The following is a 25,323-nucleotide window of genomic DNA, read 5'->3' on the forward strand; positions in this document are numbered from 1 at the left end:
CTTCAAGGCCATCATTCCCTTGTTTTCTTTCATTATTGTGCTCAGCCTCATTGAAGCTGTTCATGGAAGCTGGTCTGAAATGGACTCTAACCTCATGCCAGAATAAGTTGTGTTTATTTGTATGTTGTTCTTTCATTAGCCTGATATTTCCTTGGATTATTATACTTATATCTACCTGAACAAGAGTGGGTTTGAATGTATTTTTATGAGGCAAAGCTTCGTGGTGCCTACTGAGATCTCAATGGCTTAAATGCTAGACTGTGCTCAACTGCTGGTGGAAACCTGGCATACCAAAAACTGGATATTTGGCTGCTTAAGAGAACCCTTATTATCAGATTATACTTTGCAAAAGTGCGGCAAGAGTCTCTGTGACTTGCTTTTCACAACATGCCGGCATGAACTAAAAGCAGCATAAAAGCAAAAGCTACCTTGAACGGAGGAAATCAATCTAAAACCATCTGGTAGGCTTTGGAAAATGGGATGCACTTAAGTGGTATAACAGATATCTGAGAGGTAAATTCTACTTTTTTTTGGACTAATGAATAACTAGCGTACTGAGTGTTTTAAAGCTCTCCAATGCCAGCGGCTGGACCGATTCTGCGGCTGTATTTCAATCTCAATCCTGTACCTCGAACACAGTGAGGGCGAAGGGGTGTCCCAGGTGGTGATGGGAGGACAGCAGCACTTTGCGGTTGTCCCCGTTCAGATCCACACTGGACAGCAGGTGCAGCTTAGAATCCACCCAGTAGAGACGCCTGTTAGACAAGTCTGAGAGGATGGAAGGAGGAAAAGGAAAACAAGAGGAGAGAGAGGGGGAAGAATGGAGAGAGAGAGAGAGAGAGAGGTCATTCCAAGAGAAAAGGCCTAGGGTGAGAGGTATATGAATGTAATGGCCCAGTAGCCACACCATCAATCTTTTTTGACACGACAGCCGAGGCCCTGCGCGGAGAAAACACAGATGTGATTGTAATATTGCCGGTTGACTTCTTTGCTGGGGAAAATATATGTGACCTTGAGCAAACTGATTAGTCTTGAAAGAACACTTTTTATTTTCTCTCTGTTTTACAACTCTATCACCGTGTAACAGTCCCCAGTTCCATTTCTGTGGATTGGTCATAGGCCACAAAGTAATGCTGTGCTCGACATGAAAATGTACAGACTGAATCAAATATGACAGAAAGGGACAGAATCCAAATCTAGCTTTGCCTTTGCCAGTTGGTAATCTCAAATTAAACATTTATGATAAACTATTTACTTAATAGATTTCAACTATGTAGTAAAGAACTGGAGCACAAGTGGAAAACAGAGCGGCAGAAAAAAGGAAAACAGCAGTTTAACTCTCAGGTGTAGCAAACAGAAAAATGCTATTTTCTTTGATTAAATCTGAGACTTTTTGCTGACATGAATTCAAACATTCCAGATTAGCACAATAACGGCAGTGACAACACTGTGATTTCCCTTTTAGTTTGATGAGGAAGTGCAAAAAAAAAGTCTCCTTTAAGTAAGCAGATTTTTGATCACAGTGCATAACAGGCAAGTCAGCAGAGTAAACTTAGAAAAGAAGTGAAGCAGCATAATCCTGCCAAAAGAGAAAAAAGAAGAGAAAAAGCAGATTTATTTTCATTCACAGCTTCACCTCTCATGACTCAGACAATCACCTGCTCTGTTTGCTGCTCTGCGTGAAATCAATGACCAAGTGAAAATAATCCACCCCTTCTTCCCGAGCAGTATCGTGTGAGTCTGGCCAACTCTCTCATTCGCCCTACTCGAAAAAATAATTTGTTTTCATACAGATGTAGTGACACCTCAATTCCACAGAGTGTGGCAGCTGTGCGCCTCTCTTTCTCCTCGGGCAAAGGCAGCAGAGAAAAATTGGCTATTGCCGCGGAGGGAGTTGAATGGGACGAGGTATCGACGGCACGGAGCGTCTGGCTTATTAATTCGGAGGCCGGTGTTCGCTGGCTTGATTGATGAGAGGCAGACACAAACTGAGCTATAACAATAAGAGCTACTCAGGGGTTGCAGCACCCCTAGACTGTTTTCTTCTCTCAGCTCTGGCTGTTTGTCTCTCTTGTTTTTTGCTCTCTGCATCTCTGTTATTGTCTCTTTCTTTGTGCTGAATGTACTCAAACCATTTTTTTCTCTCTTTTTAAAAGCGACGTCAACATTACGAATTTGTTTGGAAAACCGCTTTCAGAGCTGATTGATTTTCCCGTCCCTGTGTCCTCTTGTAGGATTCACGTCCTCCTCAAAGGGCCTTGCATGTTCAAAGTTACATGTTTTCCGTCCGTCCTTACCCAACGTGATGCCATTGGGCCACTCGATGTGTTCGGACACCAGAACTTGTCGATCCACTCCGTTCAACCCAGACTTCTCAATTTTGGCCTGACCTCCCCAGTCCGACCAGTACATAAACCTGTGGAAAGATACATGGACCAGTTAGATATTGATTTGTACAATTCAGTAAAAAAATGTGCGGGACCTGAATGTGCCTGAATGTACACAATTTCCCTCTCTGACTCTACGTCTCTTGCCTTCACTCAACTCTGTTGCCATCCTGTCATGATTTGTCCAAACCTCCCCTCCCCTCTCGAACCTCCCCCACTCACCCTTGGTGTGGATCCACCGCGATGGCCCGCGGCTCACTCAGCTCAGTGGCTATCAGCACTTTTCTCTTCCTGCCATCTCCTGAGGCGACAGAGATGCTCTTGTTGCCCGAGTCGGTCCAGTAGATGTTCTTGTGGACCCAGTCGACGGCCAGGCCTTCAGGGGAGTGGAGCGAGTCGATGAGAGTCACCTGCTGCGATGAATCGCTGGCCTTGTTGATGTAAGCACTGGTGGACGGTAGATAAGAGCTGTGTCATTCAGCGTCATGGAAACGACAAAACAACTAATAATTTAGGAGATAGGGAGACATGAGACGGATCCCCCACAGAAGTTGTACTTGTTTCTGCCTGCTCTGGTCTCCTTTTGTTGTGAACAAAGACTTGAATGTACTACATGCTGAGTCGGGAACAGGTTTTCTTAGATGATGCTACGGATGTCAGGGGCACCCAAACCAGACATCTGTGTAACAACCTCAGGCCTCTCACCAAACAGTACCTCTCAGGGAGGAATAGTCTGTCTTCATCTATTAGCATCTTCCAGAACAACCTGCCTCCTCCTCTGTTTTTTCCCTCTGAGTCTCTCTGTCTTCTCAAGCTCTCTCCATTTTCCTCTGGCTTCCCACTTGCTGTCTGTCCATTCTTCTGTCCCCATCTGCTTTTCACGTTTCCCTTCCTCACGTAACATCTTCAGACAAAGTGCGTTACTGTTTCCGCGCCACGAGGACTATAAAACAAGACAATACAAGACAACCCTGCCAAAAAGGCGGGAAGCGCAATGTCCCAATTCATACCTCGTTGTAGCATACAAGAATGAAGTACAGATGGGAGGAGCGGCTTAACTAAAGGAGAAGGCTGGTGAGGTAGCTGAAGCGAGGGATGAAGCAGAGACGGATGAGTCAGCAGATTGTGTTGTTAATTGGCTGTGTTACTGTTTGCCACAGCAGACATCTTCATCTACCAGGGGAGAGTTAGCCTGCTGCTGTCTCGCAAGAGATAATCTAAGGCTTGTCTCTTGTGTCCTAAGCGTTACAGCATGAATCCAACACCTGTCTCTCACGCTGGGAGCAAATTAAAATGAGAGCAAAGTGGATGTGGATGAAATCCCTTGTTGTTATTGGTGCAGCAGTGGTCTAATTAGGAACTGCAGATTACAGACCACTGCAGGTGAAAAAATAATTTACACAGATTACTCCAATATTTTCCTTTCTTCATATATGCTTTGAGAGCGTGTTGGTACTATTCATTAGGTCCTTATTTCAGCTCCAAATATTCAGACAGACTGACAATGAACAGGTTGGAGGGACGACTAGAAGGCAGACTAGAGCAAGGAATCAGACAGAGACAGATGAGTCCAAGACCACTGAGCAGATGGCATCTTTAGTTGTCCGTATTTTTGTTTGCAGTCAACATCTCCATCAGGGGGAGTTAACAGTCATTGACCTGTAGCTTCCGATAACTATGAATTAGTCTGGACGACCACACCGTCACAGTGATGGACAATGAGGGAGTGACTGTTAAATATACATTTTGGAAAAAGCTCCTTATCAGAGGAAAAAACAACAATTGAGCTTTTTATTAGCTAATTTCCAAGTTATCTGCATTCTTATGCAGATATCTGTTCATAGATATTAGCTATTCTCTTCCATTCTTGCATCTCAAGTTGAAATCAGACTGTCAACAATGAGCAGTGCGCAGAAGAAGAAGTCTTCTCTGTTATCTGGATATCCGCTGGCTACGCCGGAGGCCCCGGAAAACTGGCCATTGCCCCCACAGGCTGAATCACTTCAGACGATAGCCGATGGGTTTGTGGGATTGTTTATGACAAAGCAGATATGCAGCATTGTGACAGAAAAAGCGTAATCAATAAAAATAAAAGAGCGGACGTTCTAAAATATGCTTGCACACTGAGAGTTTGGATTGTATGACGGTCCCTCAAAAATGATATCACGCAAGCCAAAATGAGCAGCACAAATGCACTGAGCTAAAGGATGAGAGGGACGCAAACACAACCGAGAACAACTCCAACTGTATAAAGTCATTTGCTGCTGGACATGTATGAGTGTGTGTTTATTGCTGCTTCCAAAGTCGAGTTCATCATGACAAATGAGACAATTTGTCCTTTCTCTGTCACAAGCCCTTGAGTGTATCACTGAGTTTGTGCGGAAGTGTGTTTATGTGCGTGCGTGTGTGTATGCAGATGAGTAATGGTGGTGATTATTGAGGCAGTGAAATTAGAGACAGCATATGGCTCAGCTGAGATGATAGAAGGCCCCTCCCACTACCTGCCAGCCAACAGGGCGACACACACACACACACACACACACACACACACACACACACACACACACACACACACACACACACACACGTGATATAAAGTAATGATAAACCTAAAGCATGTGTAATTGTATGTGTGCACATACTGTATGCGTGTGAAGGGCAAACAGCTCCACCTCTCACTGTCAGAGAGATGACACAGCCCTCCAGGTGTGACAGACACACACACGCACACTCAGCACACACACAGCTCCCAGGTGTGTTTGTCCCGGTACCAGAAGGTGTGACAGGTTGAAGCAGACAAGATGGATGGAGGAGAAACAGAATGACAGAGTGGCTGGAGCAGGAGGAGACGGCGTTATCCAAACTCCTAAAGTCATTCGTGGCTTTAAATAGACTTCATTCATCGTCCAAAAAACTTGTATCATGGTTAATACCACGCAGACCATATGCACTGTGCATTGCATTGCATTGCATGCGTGCGTACCTGTATATTTTACGATGATATAAGTCACACCAGAACATCTTGTTGGTGGACACGTCTACATCCAGGGCCACGGCGTTCTTCAGCGTGGGAACCACCTGCGCGTATTCACTCTTCAGCAGGTCAATGCGACGGATCTCGTGACGGTTGGTGAACATCAGGTATGGACTCTTTCCTGAGAGAGAGGTAACAGACATTTGTGTCACAATAACGTCTCTTGATCAACATTTTCTGCTTTTTATTTATTACCTGACATCGGGAAGATTGAGGTGGGTGGAGCCCCCTGATGGCCATTAACTCATTATTGTAACCCCAAAAGAGTACATCTATCATTCTCAAGCCACTCTCCTCCAGACATGGCCCATTTGCAGTCCCGTCAATCATAAGCGTGCCAGTGTGTATGTGACGAGGAAAGATTTGCTGACCTTGACAATGACACATCAGTTGCGGCACACAACTCATATGTGTATCTGAAGGGTGAACCTATCTGCATCTGTGCTAATATACAATCCTCAGAGTTCCTGAGACTGACAAGGTCACACTGACTTCACACCGGTGCTGCTCACAGGCAGAAGTGTTCCATGTAATTACGTGCTGTCATGTGTTAGCAGCTCGAGCTATTGATATCAAAAACTGTCCTGCAATATTTGAAAAACACTGAACATTTAAAAACGGTGAGGTTCACACGACATGCCGCTAGAAAATTAGACAACCCCCCTGGGCAACCCCCCCATAATCCAATAATTTTAGAAATCCTGTTCAACCAGCTATTCATTGACAATTGTACACCTGTTTTAAGCTGGCTATATCTGCCTCATGTCTTTGCCCACTTTGATTGTGTCTCACAATGTAGGTCTGTTTGCATTATCAAAGGAAATCAGTCAGTGTGTTCCAGTGACTTCTTCCCTATGACGTGTACATGGAGCAAAAGTGTACAAAACCTACACACACTGGTGTCTACAAAGATACCATGGGCAGTGTTGAGTTGTTGATTCTTATTCCCAAGAGGGAACATAATGTAAGAGGTCTTGTTTTGCATTTGTACAGTTTAGGACCTCAAAGCATGTATTTTTGATGATGTGAGCATAAATAAATCATCCAAATAAGCCATTTAAAAGGAAAATATATTCTGTAGACACACACGCACAAACACACACACACATGCGCATACACACACGTACACGTACACATATAATGCTGCTCAATTAATTATTCATGCAATTATGTTCTGCAGAAAAGTAACACATACATTATATGAGGAGGCCCAAACAGAGCAAAGAGGGCTGGAAAACACATCCATTCAAAGAGCATTCAATGTGTGTGTGTGTGTGTGTGTGTGTGAGCACGATGAAGCAATGACGCACAATGTGCAGGTGCATAAAGTAGCCCAAAAACTAGACATGACACATTGTTCTATTTTTAGAGCAGCAGCAGCAGCAGCAGCATATCAAAAGTGTGTTTTTGGGTTCTCCTCCTCAGGCACGTGCTGTTGGCTGGCACATTAGTTACCCGGGGCACATTTTTCAGGAGGCTGAAGGTGAGCGTGACTCAAGCATTTGAATAATTCTCATGACAAGGTCAACTTCATCTTTAGTGCACACACACTGTTTGTGCACATGCCTGAAAATGGTATTTTTGCCTGATATACAAACTGCACATACACGAGCAAACAGATGGAATTTGCCTACATTACCGTCTGCAACTGCACTCCAATAACGTCCCTTGATTCTTTTTTTTTTGTTTTGCCCTAGAATGCCCTAGCCTGTCTGGTCCCCCCTCTGTCTTTATCTTTTGCTCTCTTTCACACAGATATCCCCCCCATCTACTTTTGTAGCGTCCTTCATCTTCACTTCTCTCTTCATCCTCACTTCAGTGTACTCCCTGCACACTGTCCAGCAAAGCAGAACTGCCACGGAAAGAGGCACACACACACACACACACACACACACACACACACACACACACACACACACACACACACACACACACACACACACACACACACACACACTGCAATAGGATTTCTCAGGCCCGGTTTAATACAGGCTACTGCACAAGGAGAAAATATTACATCTCTACTACTGTTTGTATCCAATCATTTTCCTCTGACTACTAGGTTTGTAACCATCAATTTTACCTGCTGAGAGAGAGAGAGAGATACAGTGAGAGAGAGAGAGAGAGAGAGAGAGAGAGAGAGAGAAACAGAGAGAGGCACAAGCAAATGTGATGAATGCAGGTAGTGTCAAGGAGGAATGTGGAGTTAGAGGATGTCATTGGGGAGGAAGCAAGAAGGCAAAGACATCAACAGATTGAGCAGGAGGAAAGAAAGTCAGGAGGAAAGAGAAAAAGGTGGGAAAGACAGGATGAGAAAAAGAGAGTAAGAACAGTTGAAGTACGTGCAATGACGACAAAGATCGATTTAACTTCGCAATCTGCCGATTCACTTTTTCGAGACAACATCTCTTATCCCTCATCACTGTTGTTACAGCAAATATGTCCTCCTCAAGGCAAAAAAAAAAAAAAAAAAAAAGCTGAGTCACTGTTTTCTCCATGCTGTGGCACTACAGATGTCATCAAAAAATGCAATATTATCTCTCCGCAATAGATTCCAGCAGAGCAACAGTCAGCTTTCTTAACAAGAACAGAGTCCCCTTGATATACTTTCATCTGCACTGCCAGTTCAGTGCCATTCTGCCCCGTTAGCCAATTAAGATAATGCAGTGAAAAGATAAATATGGGCTGGGGAAATGCCGTCAGGCTCTGCAGGAGCATTGATTTGATTCACACCGAAGCAGATGTTTATGTTGTGGAGATATGCAAAGTAAGAGGAAGAAAATCCAACATAAAGACAGGCGGAAAGGTCAGACAGAAAGGTAGGAAATTTTGCAGGGTGATGGGGATGTGTAGCTGCAGCCCGATGCGAACGAGCGTGAATGGACCCACGCTGGATGAGGTTATTAGGATGATGTTATGTCTGGAAGTAGACACACATGGCTAGGTCAGCCATGCTCGTTAAGACATACACAGACTATGCTACATAATGATGAATAGCTGCTGCAGCAGGGAGCAGACGCAAACCTTCTGTCAACAACTTGTGCCAAATGTCAAGAAGTCACCCTACTCGCCGTCCTCCTGACAAAAGAAAGTTATACAACGCTTCATTATTTCTGTGGTGGACGGTCAGAGTCTCCACGAGAACTTTCTTGCTGCATTTTCTTCTAATGAAAGAGTAAACATTTTTTAACTTTTAGTGCACCTGCATCTTAATGTTGACATCATTATAAAGCTTGATAGGTCACTGAAAGAATAAAAGACATTCTGGATTAATGTTACCAATATTCCTACAGGCAGCCAGAATACAATCTTATGTACTCATCCATAAAACTGCAGGAAAAACTTGTGAGATGAGATTTGACAGTGTTCCACAACATCTTGGGTCCCATGGCGAAATCTTTTGACAATGGGGAAAATCTGACCACTGCTTTAAACCCATTTTGAAAAGTCTGTGCTCAAACTGTCAAGTGTGGCACAAACTGCTTTTGGCACTGTGGTTAAGCCCCCCAGTACACTGCAGAAGAGTGAGAGGGAACAAGGAACAAGGAAGGAAACGAGAACAAAAAAAAAAGAAAGCAGCACACGCGGTTTGTACATTTCCTCTGCATCGCTGTGACAGCGTGTCCTCCTTTGATCGAGCAGTTTGTGTGTGTACCTGTAATATATTCCATGCTGACACGTCTTTCACTTCCTTATCCTCACTCCTGTCTGTAAATTTCAACTTTTATTTGACTGCCTTAAAGGGCTCAGCAGTCTTCTATCGTGAAAGAGCGACTTCATTGTCTGTAAGTGGATGTCGCTTTCATTTATAAACCACTGGGGCAGGAAATAGTCTATGCTCATTAAAGCTAGTTAGCAGAGCCAGTGAGGGATGCTCATTGTTTTGAGTGACACTTCAAATCTGCAGCGTGGTTATTTGCTTTTCAATAATGTTGAATGACACTTAACTATTAACAAAAGTAAAAAAAAAAAGATTTCATCAATCAGTTTTATTACAGCAATTGAAGCTCTAGCTGCAGCGTTAAACTGATTTATCTTATTTAGCATGTTTCATTTCAAAAAGGACAACAAATTTGGACACTGATGACACATTTCTCTCCTGTGGTAATTCCATCTTCACGCTGACTGATCAGCTGTGACATAAAATAATGACAATAATGAGGAATAACATCACAAAAGTGCATCCTCTTTCAGAAATGGGATATTATTTCCCTTCATTTACGCTTTCATAGTTCCATCCCTGTCTTTCTCTTGGTCTTGGCCTCATTGGACTCCACTTTGTATCAGTGATTGACGTATGACAGACGACTAAACTGGTCAAGAAACGCCTCAGAAAGTGGCATCAGCATGGAGCGGCCCTTATTCTCATTCCTCATGCATAAAGCAAGCTCCCATGCTCCTTCTCTCCCTCTGTTACACATAATAATAACAACTCAAGCTGACGATTCAGTGAGTGGCATCACACCCATAAAGGTGTAAACACAAAAACAATAAATGCAATTAGTGTAGAGCAACTATTTCTTCAGGGGGCTTAATGGATGCTGTGCTAATACAAACATGCACACACATACATAAACACCAGCTTAGAGGAGTGAACGCATTATGACTCCAACCTGGGACTTCACTTTTAATTAGCATTGCTGGTGTAACAGTTGCACATTACTCTGAAATTAATCTGCAGAGCCTGAATGATGTGTTCGGATTAGAACGAAACGCGCTCTCTGTACATTGGAGAACGCCAAGAGTAGCTGTTATCTCTCAGCTGAGAGTAACTCCTCTCGCAATTATCTGCACAGGCTGAACAAACGCAAACAAGGAGTGTGGGGGGGAAAAAAGCTATATATGGCAACTTGAGGATGACGTGTTCTGCTGCGTGCCTCCGAGATAGAAGCACAAATAACCGGCTGGCATTTTGCAGCCCGAACTTCAATATGTGCAAATAATATTGGCACTCGGCACGCATCGCGTCTCATCACAGGATGTGACAATCCTCCAGGCCGGCCGGTCACAGGGGAATTGTGTCTGTGTACCAACTTTGACGTGACTCTCCAAAATCACTACATGTGCATTTATGTGACCGGAATTCGAAGCGTATACGTGTGCTGATGTCTCTGGCCATGCATGTGTGTGGTCGAGCGCGCGTCTATGTGTGTCTAGGAACCCAGGCAAATATGGCTTCATTAAGTCCACATTACGTCAGCTTCACGAAGCAGACATCCCTGCAGTTATGGTCCCAGCCCTATTTGTGCCTCTGAATAAATAAACCACAACATAAACAATAATCCTGTCACATTTTCTGACTCGTCCTCTTTCTGTCTCCATAACATATTCCGCAATCGGCAGTGTGGATGCTTCTCTACATCACCTCAATGAGCAGAGAGAGATTCATACAATGCATCCATCATTTTTCTCCTCTGCTTGCCCCCCACCCACATAAATGCCTGGGTCTGACAAGGACTGTTTGCTCTGCCTAACGGTAATAAAGATTCACACAGAGAGACATGAAGCAATCAATGGCGGTTTTCATGCCACTTAGCTCGAGAGTGAGGGCCTGTTTTCTGCTTTAAGCTCTCTCATTACCAGACCAGTTCACCCTATAATGACTCAGCCTAAGACCGATGGCAGTAATCACTAATAACACTCTTTTCTCTCCCTTTTTAACACAAAGAAAATTTCATTTGCTGTGCAACTCAATCAGTTAAAGGTCCCATTCCCAATTCAAGTAAAGGGGTAATTGCAAGGCATTGATACTGTCAGAGCAAGAGGCCATGATGTCTCCTATAGAAATGTATAATGCAGATAAAGCACTGATTATTTTTTGTAATCCTCTCTGCAGGTTGTCATGGTCTGGCTGCGCCTCTCCTTCATTCCTTCTCCCATGTGTTTCCCTGTAGGTTCTCTCTCTCTTGCTGCACTGAAAAAGTCTTTTTGTTGAGAAAGTTTCCTAACTGGGTGAAATGACCCGAAGTAGCTAAGCCATGATCAGAGCTGAATTGTCCAGATGTGAAGGAGAGGTTCTTCAATGCTTCCCTTTATCTCCTTTAGCATAGGATGCATTAGACCATCCTTTAGGAAAGGAAAGGAAAGGAAAGGAAAGGAAAGGAAAGGAAAGGAAAGGAAAGGAAAGGAAAGGAGAAAATGCTGTTCCATTGTTCCTTGCAGCAGCATCATTTAAAGCGACGCACCATTTGGCCGTTCATGAAAACAAATAATCATCATGTCACATTACACATCCACGGCCTGCATCAGCAATAACAACTTCAAACACAATCAAGTCAACATGTCAAGGTGTTTACTGAGCTGTGGCTCCTAAGCTGTTATATGCATAGACTCACAATCAGATCTGTCCTTCTTTCAAGACAAAGGAATGTGAGACATATGAGACGGGGAGGCTTAAACATTGATCTATCTGACGACTCCAGTCTGCAGAGCAGTTTGTACACTTCCCTGCTGAACCACAGAATTGTAGAGTAACATTTGGCTTCATGATCAAAGAAAGCTTTTACTTGACAACCTAGGCTCTCCATTCCCTACTGCTGCCAATCACCTGTCTCCTCCTGCCAACCAACCTCCACACCTATATCCCATCTACTCATCAAGCTGCTGCAGTACATATACACACCCTGGACTTACACCCCAGTCCTCACCAGAGTGCTCAGTTTGCCAATGTGGTTCAACCACTATGGCCAAGCTCTAAGTTCATCAGTATTTTCTTTGTGGTTTCCTGAACTCTGCCTAATTTTGCCTCAGGTTCATATCCTTCCATCCAGTGTCCAGCCAGTCTGACCTCTGACCAGCGACCCAGCTCTCTCCGTCCATCCCATGTTACCACAAAGTGTGGATCGGCTGTTCGAGTCCTATTTTTGGGTCCAAAACTTTCACTTAACACGTGTATCCTTCTGTTCCTTTAAATGGAAAAGATGTACTGTTTTTGCTTTAGCAACAGTGCTGAAAACAGATTTTCAGCACTGTTGCTAGATGTAATTGCTAGATGCAAAATACATATCAACTTTTGTCATAACATCACTACACATCAGAGGCTCTAATTTGTCGGTGCCAGCATGAAATGTTATCTGCAGGTGCTTAAATGGTTGTTGACAGACAGCGTTGTTATCTGTAAAACCAGCTGTAACAGACTGAGAATGGAGGGACTGATTAAAAACATGGAGCTTTTCAAAAGGCAGTCTTAGCTAAGAGCTAAAAAGCTACAGCTGTTCTTTCACCTCAGGATTTAGATGGACCATTTTTCAACACCAACCTTGCGCGGCGCAACTTTGAGGACAATTTTATTTCCATTTGTACCACTGCGCGGAGTGTTTACCCAGGCCAACGAGGGGCACAGACCCTGCCTGTGTGCTATAGCGTGTGGCAGGCCCCCTCCCCACACAGCATATTTCCCTTGACACTCCAGGGAGATCAGAGGCAGCTGGCTGCAAACTTTTCATTAGAGAGGACTGCAGAAAGAGATGGCAAATATTTATCTTTGCACAGATTGATGTGCAAGGCCTGCATACAAAGCAAGCCTCCCATTTCACAGAGTCCCACAGTGTGAGAATAGTGCGGGATGTGACTTGGTAGCTACGGGTGCAGGACTGGAAAGGTAATTGGTGTGTATATAAGAGTTGGTCTCTACGTGTGATCCAAGTAAATGTGTGCCCACGGCTGTATTTTGGTGAGAACATCCATCTATGACAGTGCCTGTCTTGACCTGCACAAGCATGTGTGTGTGTGTGTGTGTGTGTGTGTGTGTGTGTGTGTGTGTGTGTGTGTGTGTGTGTGTGTGTGTGATGAATGGCTCACCCACGGCCTTGCAGGTCTTCGAGGCAGGGTCCATCTCGTAGCCTTCATAGCATTCACACTTATAATCTCCTTTGTAGTTGATGCAGATCTGGCTGCAGGCGTCTGGGTTCTCACACTCATCTATGTCTGTAGAGAGAAACATGACACAAAGACATGCACATCAAAGCAAAACTATGAGTGACAAATAAGAGAAGTATATGTTCAGTCCCACGCATAACAACCTTTCACCAAAGAATGTTCCCTTCAGATGGATTTATATCTATCTGATCAAGAGCTCCAGCAGACAGGCTTAGATCATGATTTGATGAAATGTGAACGCTAAAGCTTGTTCATTATTAGAAACACAGTTAAACTGCATTTGCACAGATCAGTACTGACACTATCACTGATTTTATTTAATGTTTTTTTTACCAGATTCTATATGATACCATGTACTGAACTAAATATCTTGAATACTTCAACCTGTCTACTGCACAGATGATTTGTCCTTGCTAGCTTGTTAAAGATGACAAAGACTCTCACTCAGCACATTTAAGCACCTTAAAGCAAATGAAACCATAACGCAAAAGTCCAACATTTTTGGAAAATTCTTGTTTGCCATTAAAGCCACAGCCTCCAGAGAAGATCAATACCAATTTGATCTGACTGAGATCAGGATTTGGGTTGTTTATTCAAGCTTAGCACCAAGACGTGAAGCAGAGCAAACTGCTTCCCTGGCTCTGTCCAAAGTAAAACAAATCACTTTCAAGCAACTTCAAAGCAGTCTCACTTATGCTCTATATCTTGTTAATTTGACTTGTTTAGGAGAAGAAGAGCAAAAAATCTGCCATTGTGATTTTAGAGACTGAAAACATTTGAGCTCTTTTTTTTTGAAAATGACTGCGTACTCACGTTATGACCAACTCTACGCAGCATGTCCAACGGTAGCAGAAACGCTTACCGAGCATCAGAAAAGACAACCCTGCATGCTAAATGAAAGAAAATTTGACTCGAACAATTAAGAGTAGTCTGTGGTCCCAGTGGTCTAAACCCTCACTGTCGTTGCCAATTGTTGAGTCTCTGTCCGTTAAAGAGTATGGTCTGTTCTGTTTTCTTCATCTTTCATGTTCCAGAGTTGATTCCAATTCCCAATACAGTAAAATCAGATTAGCGATCCCATGAAGGCAGTCTCATGAAGCAATATAGACTGCACCAACTCGGACCAACCCGGCCAGGCACAGACAAGATGCTATTGTGCACTAGTCATGGTCTTCTGCATTAAAGCAGTAGTTTTGTCTCATAACTTGTCTTTTCTTTACCTCCGCACGTCTTTTTGTCCAGGAGTTTGTAGCCAGAGGGACAGTCACACTCATAACCGATTCTCCGGTCCCTGCAGATGTGGGAGCAGCCTCCATTGTTGTCTGTGCACTCGTTCAGGCCTACAGAGAAAGGGACAGGAGGGTGGACGGACAGAGAATGGAACAGGCACAAAACGGGAGGGAGGGAAAGTGGTGTGATGAAATAACTCCAGCAGACTATTGGAAAGAACAATTCAGCCTGGAAAAGACTCAAAGAAAGAGTTGGACAGAGGGACAAAACACCCAAAGTTCGTGCATGCGTGTAGTTTTAATCATCCTGCCAGCTGAGATGATTCAGTCCTGTCATGTGTGTCTATGTATCAAATTTCAATTCAACAAGAGACTGGGCTTAAAAACAGTATAAAAAAAGAGAGAAGGGGTATTGATGTGCGTGGACAGTATATTGTGGGTCTGCTTGTGTGTGTGTTTTCATGGCCTACAGGAACAACCTGAGCCAAACGCACCTGGAAACAATCCATTCCCCAATGCCAAGCTTGGCTACGTGTACTAGGTGCCACTCCACTATGATGCCTATTGCTACACATGCTGTCCTTCATCCTCTCATCTCTTTCTCTCCATTTTCTCCTTGTTTTTTTTTTAGCAGAACAGATTGGATTCTGTCTCAGTCATGCTTCCTGTGAGCACCTTCCTTTTTGTATTTGTTTCTGCAGATCCATTTATTGTCTACCCTCCAGGGAGTAGAGTCAGATCGCTGCATAAAGCTAAAGCTGGTACTTCATTACCGGTTTACATTAAAGACTTAAACTTCAAGGCTACAGGTTCTGCTGTGAGACAGTGAGACTGTGTGAGAGAGAATAAGAGAAAGAGGAAAGTCAAGACATTTAGCTGAAATGAAGGTTGTCATTTATAGTATATAAAGTCTGACAACAGATCTACTCAGTATCAACATGGTATTCAAATAAAAGAATGTGAAAACCTGTTTCAACTGAGTCATTTTATCTTGTGAAACACCTACAGAATACACTGTAGGCCAAAAGTATGTGGACACATTTGCATTTTTTTCGGAATCGGTTTGGCCGACAGGCTCCTTATTACCAATAACAGGGTACTCCAGTGATTCAATATTACCCTTCCAAAAGGCTGAGTTGACAGTTGAGTCACAATTTCCACAAAGAAATTTGAACGTGTGCCAACAAAGGCAAGGAAGAAGAGGACTGCTAGCAAGTAAACATGGATGTGACAAAATGCACGATTTGCAAATGTTTCAAGCATTCAAAAACATTAGTTAGACCTCAAGGACACACACACACACAGGCTGTGTTTTGGTGAGCCCAACTGAACGTAAATATATCTCCATTTTATATTGCTTTGGCCTGGCCTTAGTTCAGGAACTATCACATACTCCACATTGCAGATAATGGCAGCTATCAGCTCTAGCTAAAAGAAAGAGGAGGTGCAGGCTTTCCTTGAGACGTGCTGAACATCATGTTCAACATTAATGATATGGTTGCAGGGCAAGCTCATTACAGTGTGTGTGTGCATTTGCCTTAAGATCAGAGCGAGCTGAAAGGGCAGCACACTCACATATCATTTCATACCCATCTGACTGGCCTGAGATCACTTCTTTTCAGAGGAAGCCTGTCAGTGAAGTGCACTTTCTTTGAGTCTTCTCGAGCTCTGCTTGTGCGTGTACTTGATTAACATGTCACTCATACACGCATCAAGTTACAGTACTTCAACTGCAACTACATGAGCAACAAGGTTTTATTGACATGTTTTTCTTATCTGCACTATGTTTGCAGCTGGATTGCATTGCTTGTGATGTGAGATCCGTGACTGAAGCTCGCCGAGTGGTAATTATCTATGGTGTGAGGATAATCTGTGTGGTGCCTTATGGGTAATGGAGTCAGATCACGTTTTCCTGGCTAAGATTGCACTTGAGGGCAGAGTCACTTGGGTCTTTGATCATAACAAGCCAGTTGAGAAATGTCCTGATTTACCCTGCCTTGATCGAATAAAACTCCCTTTACTAAGAGGAATGACCACCCACATTAGAAGCAGCTGACGATGCCTCGGTATGCGTGAGTGCATCAGTGCTGTTACATTTAAATGTGCAGTACATAGTGTGTACATCCATGTATGCCTGAGGTGGTGAAACACCTAATGAACATGTGGGTATGTGGGTGTTTTGTCAGTGAAACAGAGAGAAATGATCTTACCACACTCCTTCATGGGCTCATCAGACCAATCCTTGCAGTCTTTCACGTTGTCACACACCTTAATGCTGTCAATACACTCCCCGTTCTTACAGCGGAACTTTCTTGGCCCATCGCACTTTGTAACTGTGGTGAAGACACAACACACCACCGCAAAGTTAGAGATCATGCTTGTACTTGCTGGATTACCTCCCTTTCAGTCAATGAAAGCTGTGTGGTGGTCAGATCTGATGCATTTGCAAGTAATACTGCAACAGTTGGTTGTAGCTTGTGCAGACAGTGAGCCAGGAAGTTGACTGTTGGGGCTCTCAGAGAGAGCCATCAGGAAGTACAAATGTAGTTATCAATAAATAAATGGATTAGTTGAAGCTGCCTCCTGTATACATATAGATAGGTTATAGGCTATTAGGTGTCAGATTGGAGACACATTGAGATTGTAATTGATGGATCTTATTGAGGACCATACGCAGAGAAGCAAGAAATTCCTACAAGCATTTCCAATTTTTTCAAAGATTCAAGATTTCAAATGATTGTTTGTTGAGGGTTTGATTTTATTTAATCTTGTTTTGCATCAGTGATACAGAACTGGATCATTTTATGCAGAATGTGATGGTGATCGGTGCAATTTGGCAAGTATTTTTCTTGATTTGACCTTTCCTTTGCGAGAATTGGAAATAATTGCAAGCTCTCACAAATAATGAGGAAAGCGGCTGTGTTTTGTCTGATTGCAAGGAGGGAGTGAAATTTCTCTACAAGGCCATTCAGAACATTCACCTGTTAAATGTCACTTAACCTGTCATGTGCAGTCTCACAAAAAAAACAAAAAAACAAATGCATGTACAGGTGTCTGCACACATGTACTGATGTATTGTACTGTGGCCTTTTTGAAAACTGTGACGAGTAAAAAAATCAATTTGAACTTTGTGCTATAATATGTTAACTGGTGCTTGAGTAAAAATACCATTGTAACTTTTTTCCAAATCCTTTCCACAATCATTTCACTATGAACACTTCTTGTAGACGTCAGGAAGGCGCTTTCAAGTCTCTTTAAATACTTTGACCTTGTGGCCTCTTTCACTCCCGTTCCTCTTCGTCTGCGTTGCTTTAGCAGTGCAAAGTTGCTCATGGGGCCGATTCAACTAGTGCAGCCAACTGCAGCCATCTGTGCTACTTTCTAGCACATCCCCTGTGCATCTCGTTAGCAGTGTTAAAGTTGTAATTTTATATATATTTTATTAGAGTGAATCAAATGTGACAAAGAACTAAAACTTGCATGAAGCTGATGAAATTAAGTTGCCATTTCTCGCAGCAGTAGAATACGGCATAAGAATCTTAGTACGACATTCAGATGAAAAAGATGTATTTGACTGCAAGTGAAAATGGATATGATACAGGTGTGTGTGTTCATGCTGAAGGGCCCGTACTCATCTGACACTTACCGTTGACACAGCCAGCTTCATCGCTGTAGTCCGGACAGTCGTGAACCTTATTACACTGTTTGGTGCCGTGGATGCAGGATCCATCACCACACTGGAACTCATCAGGTCGACAGGTAAGCAGGGCTGCGGGACACAAACCACACACACACATACATTAGAATGAGCTGACCTGTTACTTTATTATTACAGTGAGAATATCATCTATTGGTCTCGTGTCTGAGAAGATGCACAGCTAGAGCCTTATAACACAAGTACAGGGCAATTCCAAAAGTTCACACAGTCACAGATGGAGAAGCAAATACATTATCCCTCTAAAACATTTGGAAACTTTCATTCCAATTTCCCTGTAGAGGTGAAGACAAGACACGCACACACAAACACATCATTTCTCTTCCTCAACTGTATCCATGATGATGTGCATGTGTGTGTGCGCAGTTTTCTTTCATCAGGCCAACTTGGAGTGCATTCCAATCCAACGGTAATCAGTCATAGACAACTCTTACCTGCACAGAAAAAGCCCCAGTGGAAATGAAAAACAGGCAGGTATTCATTCACTGTCTGAGGAAATCCCACATCCAGTGACCTATTGAATATGTGTGTGCGTGCGTCTGTGCAAGTGTGTATGTGTATTTGTTTGCGCTCGCTCTAGCACCAGGTTTATTTAACTCATTCGTCTTTTTAACTGGCTGTTTAATTATTCATGTGTTGTGTTTTGGACTGGCTCTGCCAAGGGAGCGAAGGCAGATGTGATCAATGGCTGCGGAGGCCACAAAAATGCGTGGCACACAATCAGTGTATCGGAAAATATGGGAAAAAAAACATAGCCACTCACACCGTTTCACAACAGGCGAGCACACATCCACAAACGTCCTGCAGGTGAGATACATGCAGTACAGAAACATTAAACGCATGCACGCAGCAAGATGTGCGCACGTTCACAAGACCACACAGGATAGCTGACTCAGACTTTCAAGGCTCAAACTTAATACAAACACATATTAATGCTAAAATCAGCTAAGCGTGGAAGACCTAATCCCGTGCCATCACAAAATGTGCTGATTCTTTAGGCCAAATGATTGGGATCTGAGCTCAGCTAATTATGATAAATCCCCAGGATGAATGGCAATAATAACGGATTGCCATCTGCAGAAAAGTTGGCAGGTGGGAAAGGAGAGAAGCAACTGCAGATTCAATCTGACCATTTCTCATTTACATTAACCTCCTGTCACCCTGCTCACAGCCGCTTGTCTCAGCATGTCTCTGAATTATCCCACGATTATTGAGACAGATGTTTCAAATAGGATGGGAGATAATAAGCAGGGGACGGGTCTGTGGGAAGAAGCAAAGCTTGACGGAAAAGGACGGGGAGGAGAGCACAAACTGGAGATATGCAATGATTCCCACATTTCTAATTTACATTGAAACACTGCACCTCCCTGAGCTGAGCTCTGCATGCTCATTTACATCACACAGACATCGCAAACTATTACATCTTGTTTGACACAAATCTCCAACCGCCCACTTTTATTCACAATGTGATGAGCATGCACGCAGACCGTATAGTCAACACAGCTCCCGTCTCATCATATCTGAAATGGTAAACATGGTTACTGAGACAGGTGATTCCACTGGCACATGTAGACCACGCAAGTGCTTCACTCGCTGTCACCATCGCTATTCAATTATGCTACTTGGTTTGCTTTTGTTAGACCTACTGTGTATATTCTATTCATGTCATTGTTCCCAGATAGAACCCTTAACCATAGACCTGGAAACTGACCTGGAAACTTCAATTATGCTTTAATTCAGCAAGCTGACAAGCAAGGCTACTTGATGAGCAAGGCTACTACTAGTATTTAAAATTAGCTGCTGGCATGTCTGAGATAATTTCATGTAATACTACAAATCTGGAAGACCATGATTTGTAACATACAGTAGTTCTGGAGAATATTTGCATTTTATCCTTCCAGGAGAGCTGAAGCAGCAGGAGGAAAAAGATTTAATGAGAGGAAAGGTTTGAGTGTAAGCTTCTTGCCTAAACGCTGTGGCTGTGATGCTCATTTGTATTTTGTTTTCATTCTTGTTGTCATGTGATATTCACATCAAAATCCATCCCATCATGCAGTGCATACAGGCAATAAATTGTAATGACCTGTTGGCCTTGTGAAATTCTGCCTTGAGAGACAGGAAGGTTGTGAGGGGTATAATCATACAGTCTGTGCAACGGTCTGATGTTGCAATGTTTTATGTATGGTTATTTACTTTAAGAGTGATTAAGTCCAACTGTAATGGCTTTTACGTACTGCACCTACCCTCTATAATTGGATGATTATTCCGGCTCTGACACATGTATGTGCATGAAAATTGTTAAGTGTGTGTGGAAGCACGGGTATGTACACGCGTACATGTAGAAACATGTACGCGTGTGTGTGCATGTGTGCTTGTGTGGCAGCGCAATGCGTGTTTATCATGTCGGACGCGTGAGGCTTCTGTCATCTCGCGGAGTGGTGCGTGGGTGTGTGAAGAGGAGACCAGATGGGGGTCTCGCTTCATGAAGGACCTTCACCTCCTACACATGCACGCACACACGTACACACACACATTCGTTCAAACGAATTCAGAGGTGCTCCGTCTGCTTCTGCAGATCAAATGGTTGCATGGCAACCCACTCATGGATCATCATGATAAAGTTAGCATTGATCTTCCTTCAATCATTTCTGGCGGCACCACAAGATTTGTCATGTCGTCTTTGTTCGCAATACACGCATGTCAGCCTTTGAAGAATATGCCGTCGGTCGTGGGCCACACACACACTGTTCCGCAACACACTACACATTATTGTTGGTATCCATTGATCGCCTTCGTTAGAAGCTACGGCTGGCTACGACTTTTTATAATTAGCATGAAATTGAGAAAAAAAAAACGAGCCATCAATGAATCTACCCTCCTAACAAGTGCCGCGTGCAGCCTTTGTGCCATGCAACACATAAATGACATAAAAGAGGCATAACATTGCCACTGGATGACATATTCCTTCATTACAATGGACACTGAGCAAAGCCGCGTCCCTCAGCGTGCGCGGTGACGTCAGGCCAATCCTCCAGAGACTGAAAGTCATGGAGGTGTTTCAGAATGAACTACACTGGCTAAGTTTGTTTTAATTGAGTAATATGTCAATGGTACGACTCCTTTATGGGTTTTTTGAGTAATCATTGGACGAAAACAACACTGGAGTTCTATGGCACTGGGAAAATGCTGTATCAAGCCGTGGCTACACAGACAATTCTTGTTGGTCGGACACATTTAGTCTGTTCTGTGTTTCTTTGTTATGATACACACTCATTTACACACTTATCTATCCATCGACACAAACACAACACATGCACAGACGACTTACGGCAGTTTGCTTCATCCGACTTGTCCTTGCAGTCTGCGTCTCCGTCGCACTTCCAGTTCATGTGGACACACTCCCCGCTCCCGCACTGGAACTCGCCCACGGGGCAGCGAGGCTTCTGCGGCTCCGTCCTGCGGCTGCAGCGCTCCATGGACTCGTCGGACTTGTCCTTGCAGTCCGGGTCGCCGTCGCAGCTCCACAAAGCGGGGATGCACTCGGAGTCATTGCAGCGGAACTCGTGCTGGCCGCAGGTGGGAGCCGAGCACTTCTCCTCGTCGCTGGCGTCCCCACAGTCGTCGTCGCCATCGCACACAAAGATGGGCGCCACACACTTCCCGTTACGGCACTGGAAGTCTTTGGAGGGGCAGGCCTTGGCGTCTGCAAGTCAACAGGACAGGTGGGTGAAGAAACAGACGATGTTCCTTTCTTTTTATTCATCATCATTATTCATCATATACATCTGCTCTTTCATGAATCGAGTAAATTGAAGAAGCAAAGGCCAGCCGTCAAATAAATTACCGCACGCAGGAGCAGATGAGAGAAAATCTAAGTTTGAGGTTGGATATAGTTAACTTATCACTGCACACATTAAAATGCTCGAGGAAGTAGAAATATATGCAGCCATATTCATTTCTCTCCTTCTCTGGAGATGGAACGAAAGACAGTATTGGTGTCAAAACTTAGAGTTAATGAGCAAAGGGCTATTCCAAATCTTCCTCTTTTGCTCTTGGGCTTTAGGCGTCTGGTGAAAATGAAAGAGTTTGATCTGAAGTCAAACTTATGACTGTGCACGCTGCTGAGGAGCAGTAAGTGTTTAAGTGAAAAGGGATAAAGAGCCCGCAGGAAAAGCAGATAAATGCGCCTCATGGGAAAAGCAAATATTATGCATTATTCAATAAAAATAAACACGGTCTCGACCGCAACCACAAAATCTCAACCCTTGAATCAATGAATGCAACCATTATCGCACCGAAACACACTGGATAAACATCACATGGTGCCATAATAAGCACAAGGTCGAGAGCATATGTGGAGCACCAGTCCAGGATGTGGAAACAGGTGTATGACGAGCAGAGCGGAGGCACAGCTGCAGGTGTCTGCTGCAGTGCAGAACCCCCCCCCCACCACCACCACCATGGTTGCTGGTGTGTGTTTACAGTATGTGTGTGCACAGAAATACCTGCGGAGACTCTGCGATTGTGATGATGATGAACACCTTTGTTTATTTCTAAACCTAGAGTATCTCCAAACTTGTGTCAGCTGGGAAATGATCACAAAAACTATCATGAATAATATGTGTGTGTGTGTGTGTGTGTGTGTGTGGGTGGGTGTTTGCTGGGATTTGGGAAGTGACATCTAAATCCAGCTAGGATGGACATATCAATTTGAATCATGTATTGTACTAAAAACAAAAAAACACTTGTCCTTTGATGTAACTCTCCTCTCTGGGCGACCGACATAACTGCCTCACTCTCCCTCTCTCTCTCAGCTACCCACACAGTGCGCCAAAGGGACTCATTATGATAATAGGCTATTGGATTCCCTGCTAGCTATTACTGCTAGCATGCTAATCATCCCCACTCAGGTCTAAGTAATTTAATTAACATGAGCACATAAACAACATCAGCAGCATCCCGGCAGAAGCTTAGGTGGTTTGGGGGTCACATACGGTGTTTGTGCAAACAAATACTTGGGCAAAGTTATAAAGTGATTATTTTCATAGTTTCTGTGCAAACAGCAGGAGACCTTTCGCTTTTGAATATATTTTGCTTCATCCCAGAGGGTGATGATGTGTTGCTAGTCAGACTAAACACTGCTATTTTGCATGCTTTAAAGAGTTTTTCATGACAGCAGAAAGCCTGGTCAGCCAGGTGTGCTGGCTGTCGGGATAAGAAGCTTATTAGCATGGCGCCCATTGGAATACCGAGCTAAAAAAAAGGACAGTTTGCTCTGAATAGGTTAGATTTCCAGCAGGAACAGACAGGTGGATTGCAGTTCATCGAATTCATGTCCCGTGGATATAAACAACTTTAGCTTGAGTTTGAAATTCACAGGAACACAGACTGTGCTGAACCCAGTCCTCCACAACACCTACAACTACAAGAGTTACACGAGGTTTGGATGGCATCTATTCGTATTCTTTAGGTTTTTTCCCCAATCCCAGGATCCCCACACATTTCAGTATTTCCTTTATTTCTGTCACACATAACAGAACACAGAGCCTGATTAATATGGAAACACAGCAGCAATATACAGTATGTACACAGGGAAACAAAAGTCACATTGGGGTAAGAAACTGCTTTTTCCACCATAGCTGTGGAACACTTTGTATTACAATACTTTAATGTTTTGGCATGTGAGAGCTTCTGATCAATCCCTGGCATCATTCATTAATATAACCAAAGCAGACTTTGGGTCAAGCACAGTTTAATCCAATACCTCACCCGCAGCAAATTACTGTAAATACATTTCTTACTGTCTACGGTGTCTCGGATCACTGGCATTTTCGCTGAAGTGTCTCCTAATATGATGACTATTTCCCATAAACCCTGCAGCTTTCGGTTTCACAGAAGATGATGCCACCTGCACAACTCACCAATTCTGCTTTCTTTTCATGTTCTTTTTTTCTGATGGTTCTCTAAACCACATAAACATACAAGCCTTTCACTTCTCCTATCCTCTGCCATGACAAGAAGTCACAAGAAAGAAAGCCTTCCGAAGAAAAGTGTGATCTTTCTGTTTGCTGCTGCAAAGGAATTTCCCTTTGTCCTGTTCGGCAATTCAGAGGATTTTCATTGAAATAAGACAGCTTGCAGTGCAAAAACAATATGAAGAAGATGTGAAAGTGGTGAAATTTGCTTTAAAGCTGTGTGTCAAATGTGTCATCTTCTGGTATTTGCTGTTTTCCTGAGTGAATTTCTTCAGTCCACACACAGCATTGGGCCATTTGAGCTGCGTATTACTTCAATCGCTTGATCCCATCACCTGGCCACGTCAAAGCTGACACACGGCAAGAAGATCTGTCAGTGAAGCCAGGCTCTTGGTTAACACAGGCCACAACTAATCCTTAGAAACAGAGAAGGGGGAGATTGGAGGGGAGACAGGTGCTCAGAGGAGCACATGAGGTAGGTAGATCCAATGATAGATTTGAGAGAAGAAATGTCCTTTCCCACCAAAAGAGACCCAGCCCCAGAGCAGCAGGCGGCCAGGCAGGCAGATTTAATAGCAGATAAAGGCAGAGAGGGTAGATGGTCAGATGTGACAGGCAACAAATTAGATATGGTGGGATTACAGCCAACATACTCTTTCACTGTAATCCATATGGTACAATGGAATTCAAAATAAAACATTCTGCAACACTTGTTCATGTTGCTTATAACGGATATCTCTGGAAAGCTTTAAAAAATAAGAGCTGAGGGAAATCAGACCGTGTTACAGAGCTGGACTCCCACTCGTTAATTAAACACATCCATCCAATGGATTATTCTAAGTACAATTTTAAATAGGGAATCAGTAATCTGTAACTGATTACATCTTGACAGTAACCTTCCCCACCTGCAGGCGATTGTGTTTAACTCGGGGTCGAAGCTTTCTATCCATCCATCCCCAGACCCTCCGCTGGACAGCTAATAGATGGAGCAGGGAGATAGGGCACAGCTCATTGACCTTGATCTGAAGGACAATTGAACTTTCTTCCAGCATGGACTAGTCTACAGCAAGCAGCTATGCGCCCACACACACACACACGCACGCAC

General features: G+C 43.6%; 1 protein-coding gene across 5 annotated transcripts in view; it reads right to left on the minus strand.

The window, feature by feature from the left end:
- lrp8 (low density lipoprotein receptor-related protein 8, apolipoprotein e receptor) overlaps positions 1 to 25,323 on the minus strand; it is a 164,200-nt gene that overhangs the window by 26,028 nt on the left and 112,849 nt on the right. For all 5 annotated transcript variants that reach the window (XR_011602096.1, XM_070960132.1, XM_070960130.1 and 2 more), the window contains exons 5-13: positions 21,572 to 21,946; positions 18,175 to 18,297; positions 16,739 to 16,861; positions 14,520 to 14,639; positions 13,222 to 13,347; positions 5,371 to 5,542; positions 2,610 to 2,834; positions 2,298 to 2,416; positions 629 to 768 (exon numbers count right to left, since the gene is read on the minus strand). Coding sequence is in view for 4 of the 5 variants with exons in the window: in XM_070960132.1 (XP_070816233.1) it covers positions 629 to 768; positions 2,298 to 2,416; positions 2,610 to 2,834; positions 5,371 to 5,542; positions 13,222 to 13,347; positions 14,520 to 14,639; positions 16,739 to 16,861; positions 18,175 to 18,297; positions 21,572 to 21,946 (1,523 nt within the window). In the remaining variant the exon portion in view is untranslated. The remainder of the gene's footprint in view (positions 1 to 628; positions 769 to 2,297; positions 2,417 to 2,609; positions 2,835 to 5,370; positions 5,543 to 13,221; positions 13,348 to 14,519; positions 14,640 to 16,738; positions 16,862 to 18,174; positions 18,298 to 21,571; positions 21,947 to 25,323) is intronic.

This window comes from Chaetodon trifascialis, chromosome 4 (assembly GCF_039877785.1).
Source record: "Chaetodon trifascialis isolate fChaTrf1 chromosome 4, fChaTrf1.hap1, whole genome shotgun sequence".
In the NCBI taxonomy this organism is placed as follows: Eukaryota; Metazoa; Chordata; class Actinopteri; order Chaetodontiformes; family Chaetodontidae; genus Chaetodon; species Chaetodon trifascialis.